This window comes from Anomalospiza imberbis, chromosome 19 (genome assembly GCF_031753505.1).
Source record: "Anomalospiza imberbis isolate Cuckoo-Finch-1a 21T00152 chromosome 19, ASM3175350v1, whole genome shotgun sequence".
Classification (NCBI taxonomy): domain Eukaryota; kingdom Metazoa; phylum Chordata; class Aves; order Passeriformes; family Viduidae; genus Anomalospiza; species Anomalospiza imberbis.
In genome coordinates, this window is record NC_089699.1 from 1,331,931 (window position 1) to 1,342,711 (window position 10,781).

Sequence of the window (10,781 nt, forward strand, 5' to 3'; positions counted from 1 at the left end):
ATGAGCTTCACTGCTGCAGGACTGGAAGGGAAATGTGAAATTAGAGCCAGGACAGGTTGGGCAGGTGCTGCAGGGGCCACTCAGAGCAGGGTGGTGGTGCCTGGCGGACACAGGTGTCCTACCCTGCTCCAGCACCCCTTTCCAGCTGTGAAATGTTTTGTTTTCTGTTAGTGTGTAGGTTGTTTTGACTTTTTTTTTCCCTTTAATTTGACTTTAACAATGTAAGGCTAGGAGGTGAAAGAGCAGCTCCACCTCTGTTCCAGCAGCCAGGGGACAAGGACAATCCAAGCTGTGCCTGGTTCCCATGACACGCCCTGCTCTGGCTGAGGATGGGAAGCACTGACAATCCCGGAGGTGTCACCAAGGGGACAGACAGAGAGATCTCAGTGAAGACAAACACCCAGAGCAGTTTTATTGGTTGCTGCCTCACTTGGTCATGCCCGAGAGCCAGCCCAGCTTGAAGAGGGACGGTGCCACCGTGTCCTCGTCGTCGGTGATGAGCTGCCGGAACAGGGAGCCCGGCCGTGCCGCCTCGTCCTCTCTGGGCAGCGCAGCAGCTGCAGCCTGTCCCTTTGGGAAGACAAAAGTGACTCTGACTCTCACAGCACCCCCGGGGCTCCCTCTGTCCCCTCAGCAACACGGGGTGGAGCCACGGCACACACCCAGAGCGGTGTCACTGCTGGGTTAGTGACAGACACACACCTCGCTGCTGGTAGCAACAGGCACTTGGCAGATGTCACTCAATGCTCATCAAACCCCTGAACGCTCATCAAAACCCTCTGAGCAGCAGGGCAGGGGCTGCTGCTCTCAGAGCAAGGGATCACAGCGTGGTAGAAGCACAGCTGGTGCCCCTTGCAGGAGCTGTTCTGGGAGAACTGTGGATTTTACCCTCTCCAGAAGAGTTTTAGCATTGAAGAAGCAGCAAGCGTCTGTCAGGGATCCTGGCAAGTGTGGCTAGCACAGGACACGGGTGTGCTGAGCACAGCACAGCAGCTGAGGGGAGTGACAGAATGAGCCAGACATCACTGCACACTTCTATGCTCTAGTCCAGCTGAGCTGTGAGAGGTAAGGAGTGCCTTTGCTGGGAAGTTCTGGGCTTTTAAACACCCCTTCTGCTGGGTCTGGTCCTTAAGGGCTCCAAGAAATGGAGAAGGAGAGTTGCAAATTGAACATCATCTCAAGTGACACTGGTAAAACCAGGCCTTTACCTCTTTGTCTTGGCTCTTGTCAGCTCAACAACTTGTCCCAGTTGCCAAGAGCACCACGGATAGATTGGGTTGGTAATAGGTAAAGGAAACATTAATTTCTGCTTCCCACAGCAGTGAGGTGTTCCTTGGCTCTCACCCAGCACACAGGGCTCCATCTAAGCAGATGTTCTAAACTGGGGGAAATGGAGCAACAGAAAGATTGGCTGCTACAGCTCAGCACCAGGGGAGCAGCAGGACACTCCTCACACAGCTGGGGTACCTGGCCAGGCCTCCTCGGGGGTTACAGGGCAGCATCCCACTGCAAAGGAGTTCAAGCATTAGCTACTGTCCCTCAGCCTTTCTTGCAGCCCTCTTTAATGAGTTGTCTTTGATGTAAACCCCCACTGCCTCTGCAGCCTGCCACAGAGCAGTGGCCCCAAAACCACAGGGGCAAAGGGTGGGTGGGGTCTTGGAGGGTCCTGGAGAAATCCACCCCATCCCCTGCTGTGCTGCCATAATGATTCATTTTACTGAAAATAAAAATCAGGTGAAATAATATTTGGCTACTTTCTTCTTTGCCCACAAACTCCAGTGTCAGGGGGACAGTGAATACTGGGAAAATATTCCTATTTTTACAGCTCAGTTCAGACACCAACCTGGACTTTTTCTGTGCTCCTGGCAGTGGACTTGCTCTTCCGTGAGCTCGACATGCTCAGTGGCAAAAGTCCAAACCTTAAGAAATGGAAGAAATGTGGGAAGCGGTGATTCCAGAGCAGCTTCCCAGAGGCAGCAGAATGCCTGGAAGAGCCGGGTGCCTCACCTGATCTGGCTGGATGCTAAGGGCAGGATGTTGTGGAGTTCCTGCGAGCTCAGTGCACCGCCCCTGCTCGTGTACTGGTTCTCTGTCCCAGTCAGCAGGCCAAAGAGAACCTGGAAGGCATCAGGAGATGCTTGGATTTGGGGAAGAGAAGCTGGAAGGCACCTTGGATTTGGGGCTGCTTGGATTTGGGGGTCCTGCAGAGCTGACCCCGCAGGATGTGGTAAGTCCACTGGTACACCATCAGCACCGAGTGTGAACACCAAGTGCTTCCCTTCCCCCTCTTAACTCTGGTGTTTAATTATTCCCACAGTTGAGTCCCAGACCTGTTTCAGCACTGCTTAACCCAATTAGTGTTGCACAGGCTCTGCTGAATCCCCAGATAAAGTTCAGCCAGCCCCACACGCGGGGCCGTGCAGCCGGCTCAGCCAGCTCCTCTTATCTTCAGCTGGCACTGAACATTCTTCCCCTTCCCAAGCCAGTGCCAGTGCTTATCTTGAGGCATTAAGCATTTAAAGCCGGCCCAGCTGCCCTGCTGAAGGCGTTCTGCAGTTTCCCTGCTCCCTACCGAGGTTCTCTGCACCAGGCGGTTCAGGTTGCTGTTCAGGTGTGGGGTGAACACATCCAGGTCGAAGGGATCGATGTGTCCCTCCAGGAAGTCGATGACCTTCTCAATCCTGCAGGCAGAGCAGAGGGCTCCTGTCAGGGGTGACATCCTGGTGATGCCAGCTCTGAAGCAGCCAGGGATTTCCTGTCTGGGGTGACTGAGCACAACAGGAATTACTCAGCAGAACAGCAGCTGCCCCAAGGGTTTCCAGCTCTTACACAACCCCAGCAGCAGGAACCTGCTCCCTGTGGTACCCCCAAGGCTTTAACTCTTGGCTGGAAGCTCAACTGCTCTGTCCAGGGGCACCCTCTGAGGGGATCCTATGGACACAAGGAGGGGGACCAGCCCCTGGCCACAGAACCCCACCCCTCCTCTGTTCTGAGGATGAGCTCAGTTTTTGAGCAGTGTCAGAGCTTGGAGCTTGCACTGTTTTGGGGCCCCCCAAAGCACTGCTGGACGATGTGAACCCCAGAATGTGCCATACCCGGAGTCCTGCTTGATCCTGCTGGGTTTTGTGTTCTCACTCTTGGCTGTCAGGATGATGCTGAGGTACCTCAGGTCGTAGAGTAACTGCAGAGCCCTGCTCTGGGTCAGGGGGAAGCTGTCCGGCCTCTGCAAACGGGACAGGCGGGAATGGGGCTCCTCCCTGGCCCAGGGGAGGCTGCCAAGGGGCAATATTTGAGAACACCAACCCCAAGGCACAACCAGAGTGTGAAATCTGGTGTCTGCCTCAGCTGTGGGCGAGGCAGGGTGAGTGTAAGGGTGTCCCCTTTCCAGCTGTCAGGACAGGCATTTTCTGTTCCAGGAGCTGGATGTGTCCCTGCATTCCCAGGCACGCTCCCATCCCACACCCAGGTACCTTCTCCTGCTTCTGCTCCACCAGCTTTCCATAGGCAGCGAGCACCTCTGCCATGCAGCTCCTCAGCAGCTCCTGCAGGGTGACCTTGGGCAGGGTGTGCCCCCCAACCCTGTTCACCTCCTGGCACAGGCTGAACAGGAGGCACTGCACGTGCCACGAGGGCTGGGCAGGAGAACAGAGTTTATTTGCAGTTGCTCTGTAAACTCCATTCCATTCCACATCCCTTCAGATGGCTGCTGGGAGTGTCCCACTTCCTCAGCAGCCCCTCTGCCCCTCAGCTTGGCTCGGGCATCTCACAGGGTCTGGGTTACTGACACCCCAGATTTTGGGTAACAGCAGCTCCCCCAAAGTCCCCAAAAGACTTTACCAGACACTGAGTGCAGTGAGAAGAGAACTGCTTGTGCATCTTCTGTCAGCACAGACCCTGCTCTGCCCACCCACTCCCTGGGGCTCTTCCTCCCTCATCCCCTGGGCCTCCTGAGTTCCCACCCAGCTGCTTTTCCCCTCAGATAACCAAATTCACTGGGTAAGGCTCACTGCATTCCCCTGTCCAGCCCCTCCCGTGCTGTGCAAACACAGAACTCACTCCAGGCCTGGCCCTCCTCCCCCCTGCCACCCGCTCTGTCCCTGTGACGTCCTTCCTGTGCCACCACCACACCCTTGGGAAGCCACACGTCGCAGTTCCCTTAGGATTCCAGTCCCACTTTTGCAGCCCTGTCCTTCAGTGCATCCAACTTCTATGGAACCTCTCTCCTGGGACCTCTATGTTTAAAACCAGGCCTAAGTGCTCCTCTGGCTCAGCTTACAGGATCTAGGCCAACCTCAGTCACAGAGATAAACAGTGACAATGACCTATTTCCTTCCTCTGACCTCTGTCCTCACGAGGTGAGTATCTCAAAGAGCACCAGAGAGTGTTTGTCCTCTGCTCGTGACACCAAACACCCTCCCCAGCAGCTCAGCAAGTGCTTCAGGAGCAGTGCTGGGCTCCTCCCAAAGGCTGCTCCTCATACCTGCACAGGCAGCCGGATCTTGGACGTCACGCTGCTCCCAGACTCGGTTTCCTCCTGGATTTCGATCTCATCCCAGTTGGTGGCCGTGGCCAGGACAGAGCCAGCTGTGTCGAGCAGCAACGTGTGGGTGAAGCACTGCACCAGACCCTGGAGCACAACAGTGAAAACCCCGCTCACAGGACACTTCTAACAAGGCCAAGGCCAGCCAGCCCACCCTGCCTGTGACTGCTGCCTCCCTGCACCTCCCAAAGTGAACCTTAGGGACACCAAGGCATGGAGCCACCCCTCTCTGACCGGGCAGCAGCACAGGGAGCTCTGGGCAGCCCCAGCGAGGGAGCCCTCCCCAAAACCATCTCTGAGGAAGGAAACTGCTCCTTACTTTGGTGACAGCCGAGCTCCAGAGCTGATAGGCCAGCAGGCTCTGCTGCAGGAGCTCTGCCTTCACCCCCTGCCACTTGGCCAGCTCGGGGGACACTTCCTGGGCTTTGCCCTTGCCCAGCTTCTTGGCAGAGCGCGGCTCCTTGGGCGCCGACTCCGCCTGGCCCAGCACACAGCGCTGCAGGTGAGGGCACAGCTCGGGCAGGGCCTGGCACAGCCTGGCCATGAAGAGCACGGCGTTGAGCCTGGCATCCCCAGGGGGGTCCAGCTGGCTCTGGGCACTCTGGAGCTGCTCCTGGACGCAGCCCAGGAGGTGCTGGACGCAGGCGACGCAGTGGTCGCGGAGCAGCTCCTGCACGGTGCCGGCGTCGGCGAAGCGGTCGAAGGCGGAGCGCGGTGGTGCCGCGGGCTCCTTGGGGACAGCGTCGTCCCCGGGGAGGTAGGACAGGACATCCTCCAGCCTGGCCTTCAGCTTGGAGTCCAGCGTGGAGCAGAAGCTCTGCACGCACGGAGTGAGCGCCTGTGCCTTCATGGCCAGCCCGCTCCTGGCGAAGGGCCCGCGCTGCCCCACGCTGACCCACGCCGCGTCCCCGGGCAGGTCCCCGGGGCTCTCCGACCACAGGAACAGGGCCACGTTGTGTTCCAGCTGGATCTGCTTGCTCAGGGCACCGCTGCCAGCTTTCACTTCCAACTCCTGCAAGGCTACAGCCAGCAGCTGCTTGGAGCTGCTTGAGATGGAGTCGAATCCTTCTTTGGTCAGAGCCTGCAATGGAACCAGCAGAAAAACCAATTTCAATGTGCCACTAAAACACACCTCAGTGCACTGTGAGCTGGGTGAGACAGCACCTGGGGTGCAGAGCAAGGCTCCCCACAGCGCAGCACCCACCTGCAGCCTGTCCAGGAAGAGCTGCTGCAGCAGCTCCTCCCAGAAGGACACAGGCCTGTCCAGCAGGCGCCGGCACACGGCCTCCCAGTTGTGGCTGCTGGACTCGCTGGAGAGCAGCTCCCACACGGCATCGCGGATTCCTGCCAGCCCCTTCATGCTCTTCACGTACACCAGCAGGGTCCTGACCCCCGTCCTGATGTCGTCGCTGCACCTGGAGGCAAAGTTTCACCTCCGTGAGGGAGGCGAGGTCCTGGCACAGGGTGCCCGGCTGCTGGGTGTGCTGTGCTGCCTCTGGCTGCTTCCATCAGGGTGAAGGATGAGGAGGATGAGGGGATGAGGAGGAAGTCGGCCAGGCTGGGATTGTCCTGTCCCACTCACATGTTGATCCACTGCTGCAGGGTCTCCCTGAGGTACTCCTGGCTGATGGGGTGCGCCAGGGTCCGCAGGGCCGGCTGGAATTCCACCACGGACTCAGGCAGGTACTTGAACCAGCTGCTCAGCTTCAGATCCTCCTCCAGCACCCCTCCTCTCCCTGGAATCACAGCCAGGGATCAGCCCAGCACGGGGCACCCTCCTGCCTGCACACCTGGGCAGGTGCAGGCCTCACCTGCGGGGTTCTGGCCCGTGCTGCTCTCCAGGGTGGAGAAGAGCAATCCACAGGGCAGGGCTGGCTCCGGGGCCATCCCCTCGGGCACGGTGTAGAAGAGAGCGTGGGCCTGGTACAGCGTGGTGCTGAGCAGCTCCATCAGGGAACACACCTGAGCTTTGATACCTGCGCCTGCAGAGAGGTGACTTTGAGCCAAGGCAGCCCTTCAGCACAGGTCAGTGGCACCGTGGTCCCTTCCAGGGACGGGCCGGAGGGCAAAGGACTCAGCCTCATGCCCCACCTGCTTCCCCATTACAGGTGGGCTTGGCCTAAGCCCCTGAGAACTGTTAATTTTTGTGCAGTTTTGCAGTGTCCCTGCCACCATGAGATTTATGGGAATTGCCCGTCCCTGCTCCGGGGGCAGGAGGAGGCGAAGGGCAGGCTCCCCCCGAGCTCCCCAAGCAGCAGCCCCGTGGCACTGACCGTGGTGTGGCTGGTTGAGCAGCTGCTGGATGGCCAGTTTCCTGGCCAGCAGGAAGTCAGCCAGGGCCTGGCGTGGGGAGCTGTCCTCCAGCAGCATGATGGCACACAGGGCTTCTGCCACCGCCTGGTCCGAGCCCGTCGGGCAGCGCAGCAGGGCCTTGCTCTCCTGCAGGATGGTGGATCTGCCACAGGAACCAGCTGGGAGTCACTGCCCGAGCCACACGCTCAGCTGGGCTCGCGTGGTGGCTGCCAGAGCGTGACTCTGTCCACGCTGTGCCACTTGTATCTGGATATTACAGGATTGGTGAGATGGTTTTTGTGCCAGGCTCAATGTGGAACGGTTTGGGTTGCAAAGGATCTCCCTAAATCCCTGTCGGTCCTGTCCCATTACCTGATGGAGCCCCCAGGCTGTGCTTGCTGGCCATGGGATATTCCCTCACATGCCCCTTTCCCTGCCTGCCAGCTTTCCAGGGCATTCCTGGGGCACTGGGCTCCCAGCTTGGCACCTGCCCCAGCCCAGGATCCTGCCCTGAGCTTTCCTGTGGGATCCAGGTGCAGCTGCCTCCGGCAGAGCCTCTGGAACAGCTGAACAACTCTCCCCCCTTGCTGCAGCCCGGTTCTGTCCTGCCTTCCCTGGGCTGTGTCTGAGCGAGTCCCACTAACAGGGAGCGCTTTGGGCTGGCAGGGCCCTTTAGGATCGGGCACTTCCAAACCCCTAAAGCAGGCTGCTCCGAGTCTCATCCACCTTCCAGGATGGAGCACTGGGACACTTCCAGGGATGGGGCAGCCAAAACTCCTCAGGGTAACCTGTGCCAGGGCCTCACCCAGCCCTTCCCACCTCACCCAGCCCTGGCCGTGCCCCATGCCCGGCGCACCTGAGGTGGCTGGCAGCCGCCACTTGTCGCAGCAGGATGGGGAAGCGGGCGAGGACGGGGCTGGAGCGGGCTCGGGGGGTGTCCAGCTGCAGCTGCCGGCGCAGGTGAGCCCCGAGCAGGTGGAGCCGGGCCGCGGGCAGGTAGCGACCCCCTTCCACCGCCCCCCAGACCTGCTCGGGAACCTCCAGCAGCAGCTTCAGCTGCGCCGCCGCCCCGTAAAAACTCTGCTGAGCTGCTGGGCGAACCTGGAGAGGGCACACAGGGCTCAGGGGAGAACGAGGGGATGGGGGAATAGGCAAGGGGATAAAAGAGAGGCAGGAATAGGGGATGAGTGGAGAGAAGTAGGGATGGGGAGGAGGAGGGGATAGGGGAATAGGCAAGGGGATAAAAGAGGGGCAAGAATAGGGGATGAGCGGAGAAAAGGGATGGGGAGGAGGAGGGGATGGGGCATAAAAGAGGGGCAGGAATAGGGGATGAGCAGAGAAAAGGGATGGGGAGGAGGAGGGGATGGAGGAATAGACGGGGTATAAAAGAGGGGAAGGAATAGGGGATGAGCGGAGAAAAGGGATGGGGAGGAGGAGGGGATAGGGGAATAGGCAAGGGGATAAAAGAGGGGCAAGAATAGGGGATGAGCAGAGAAAAGGGATGGGGAGGAGGAGGGGATGGGGGAATAGACAGGGGGATAAAAGAGGGGCAGGAATAGGGGATGAGCAGAGAGAAGGGATGGGGAAGAGGAGGGGATAGGGGATAAAAGAGGGGCAGGAATAGGGGATGAGTGGAGAGAAGTAGGGATGGGGAGGAGGAGAGGATGGGGGAATAGACAGGGGGATAAAAGAGGGGAAGGAATAGGGGATGAGGAGAGAAAAGGGATGGGGAGGAGGAGGGGATGGGGGAATAGACAGGGGGATAAAAGAGGGGAAGGAATAGGGGATGAGTGGAGAGAAGGGATGGGGAGGAGGAGGGGATAGGGGAGGCAGAGGGGATGGGGGAATAGACAGGGGATAAAAGAGGGGCAGGAATAGGGGATGAGCAGAGAGAGGAAGGGATGGGGAGGAGGAGAAGAAGGTGGGAAAGGGGCGAGAGGGAGATGGAGTGGGGGAAATGAATGGGTCCAAGGGGGAAAGAGGCCACGAGGGGCTCTGCCCGCTGCCCCTCACCGTGCCGGCGGGGCCGGGCCGGGCCGCGCCGCCGCGCTGCAGCCCCCGCACGGCGCCCAGCAGGCGCTCGGCGCTCCGCCGCATCTCGGCGATGGTGTCGGCCGCCTCGATGAGGTCGCGGTAGCGCTCGCCCACCATCTGCCGCAGCTCCTCCCGCTTCTGCTCGATGCCGGCGCGCAGCCGCCGCTCCACCGCCCGCAGCTCGGCCGCCGTGTGCGCCTCGAACAGCGCCTCGGCCTCGGCGCCGCGCGCCGCCATCGCCGCCACGGCACCGCCACCGGCACCGGCACCGGGCCCGGGCCGCGCCGGCGGGGCCGCCGCCGCCATCTTGGGCACGGGAAGGGGACGGCGCTTCCGGGCGTCACCGCTGGGCGGCGCCGCCATCTTTGTGCCGGGCACAGGCGCGCCCCGCTGTGTTGCCACGGCGGCACCGCCATCTTTGTGCCGGGCACATCCAGGCCCGGGTGCCGATGGCACCGCCGCCATCTTTGTGTCGGGCAGAGCCGCACCCCTGTGCAGTTGCCACGGCAGCGCCGCCGCCATCTTTGTGCCGGGCACAGCCGCACCCTTGTGCCGTTTCCACGGCAACGCCGCCATCTTTGTGCCGGGCACAGCCGCGTTGCCACGGCGACGCGGCCAGAGGGGAGCAAACGCCGCTTTATTTATTTTATTTATCGTTTGTTTATTTATTTAATTGCGTTTTCTTTTTCTTCCCCGTTTCCCGGGAAACGGGTCGGGCTCCGCGGCCTGCGGGTGCCGCTGTCACTCCACACACCCCGGGAGGTTTCGCCCTCAGGGCGCTTTGGGTTGGGGGGAGCTTGGTTCGAACAGGGCTGGGGCTGTTTGCCCATTCTCCCCTTCCAAAATCACCGCTCTGAGCACCGGGATTTCCCCCCAGAATCCATCCAGGATGCGGCGGAACGGCTTTGAGCTTTAAGGTCCCTTCCAGCCCCAAGGCAGGGCAGATCCAGAGGCAGGCAGGATCCAGCTCCGAGCCAGACGCCGCTGTGACCGGGCAGGTGGGCCCGGCTGTGCGGCTGTTGTATTCAAATCCCATAAACCCCCGTTTGTGCTGGAAATTGAGACGGGGAGAAAAAGAATCCCAGGTGTTTTGGAGTGGTTCGGTTTATTTGCGTGGGCAGTGTTGGTGCTGCGGGGCCGCACAGCTGCTCAGAGCCAAAGTTTTTGTTTATAGGAGTTGGTAAACTCTGCTCCCAGGGACAGGACGAGAGGAAAGTGCCTCAAACAGTGCCGGGGCAGGGGCAGGTTGGACATCAGGAGGAATTTCTTCATGGAAAGGGCTGTCAGGCACTGGAGGCACCCAGGGCAGTGTGGAGCCCCCATTCCTGGAGGGATTTAAAGCTGTGTGGATGTGGCACTTGGTGGCACACGTGGCACATGGTCAGTGGTGGCCTTGGCAGTGCCCAGGTTGGACTCAGTGATGTTTGAAGGGTTTTCCAACCTGAACAATTCTGGGATGCTCTCGCAGGGAGGTGTCCAAGCCTGGCTCATATCCCCCAGCTCCAACACACACAAAACACCAGAAACTGTAGGAAAACTCTTTTATTTCCCTTCCCGTGACACAGACTGTGGCAGCTGGGAGCCTTCTCTGTGGGAAGGCTCAGTCCCACACTGGGACATGGAGGAACCATTGCCAGGGAGGAAAACAGGGCTGGGAGCAGGGACACGGCCTCGGCATGTCCTGGTCACCATGGATCCACTGGCAGGGCACAGCTACGGACACGGGGCATGGACGGTGCTGCTGGGGGGCCCTGGATCTCTGCAGGGAACAGAGACCTCACTTCACCCTCCTTGCCCTGCAGAAGTCACCTGGCAAAGTGGCAGCAGCCTCCGTGGTCCCTCCCGGCTCGTGCCCGGTGCCACCAACCCCCTGGCACACGGGGAGGGCGAGGGGGAGCCAAGGGCGCCCTGTGGG

General features: G+C 60.1%; 1 protein-coding gene across 5 annotated transcripts; it reads right to left on the bottom strand.

Annotated features, from left to right (window-relative positions):
* Positions 1-383: 383 nt before the first annotated feature.
* On the bottom strand, positions 384-9,236 carry COG1 (component of oligomeric golgi complex 1). 5 transcript variants are annotated; one of them, XR_011005306.1, is made up of 15 exons: positions 8,846-9,236; positions 7,689-7,933; positions 6,814-6,995; positions 6,352-6,522; positions 6,123-6,276; positions 5,745-5,955; positions 4,860-5,621; positions 4,481-4,627; positions 3,471-3,632; positions 3,096-3,223; positions 2,573-2,681; positions 2,008-2,117; positions 1,844-1,919; positions 1,468-1,717; positions 384-570 (listed from the first exon to the last, which is right to left on the bottom strand). XR_011005306.1 is itself a non-coding variant. In XM_068209934.1 (15 exons), exons 1-14 carry the CDS (start codon positions 9,227-9,229, stop codon positions 1,489-1,491), a joined length of 2,859 nt encoding a protein of 952 aa, XP_068066035.1. In that variant the 5' UTR covers positions 9,230-9,236; the 3' UTR covers positions 384-570; positions 1,468-1,488. The 5 variants fall into 5 exon arrangements, 4 of the variants coding, with proteins under 4 accessions (XP_068066035.1, XP_068066032.1, XP_068066034.1 ...); XM_068209934.1 differs by having other exon boundaries at positions 1,468-1,506; XM_068209931.1 differs by lacking the exon at positions 1,468-1,717.
* Between the last annotated feature and the right edge of the window lie 1,545 nt (positions 9,237-10,781).

Excerpts from the sequence above, each read along its gene's own strand:
- COG1 (XM_068209931.1), bottom strand. The coding sequence starts at position 9,229 with ATGGCGGCGCCGCCCAGCGGTGACGCCCGGAAGCGCCGTCCCCTTCCC. Across the intron at positions 6,523-6,813 it reads GCTCAACCAGCCACACCACG|GCGCAGGTATCAAAGCTCAG; the intron begins GTCAGTGCCACG and ends ACCTCTCTGCAG. Across the intron at positions 2,118-2,572 it reads GCCTGGTGCAGAGAACCTCG|GTTCTCTTTGGCCTGCTGAC; the intron begins GTAGGGAGCAGG and ends GATGCCTTCCAG.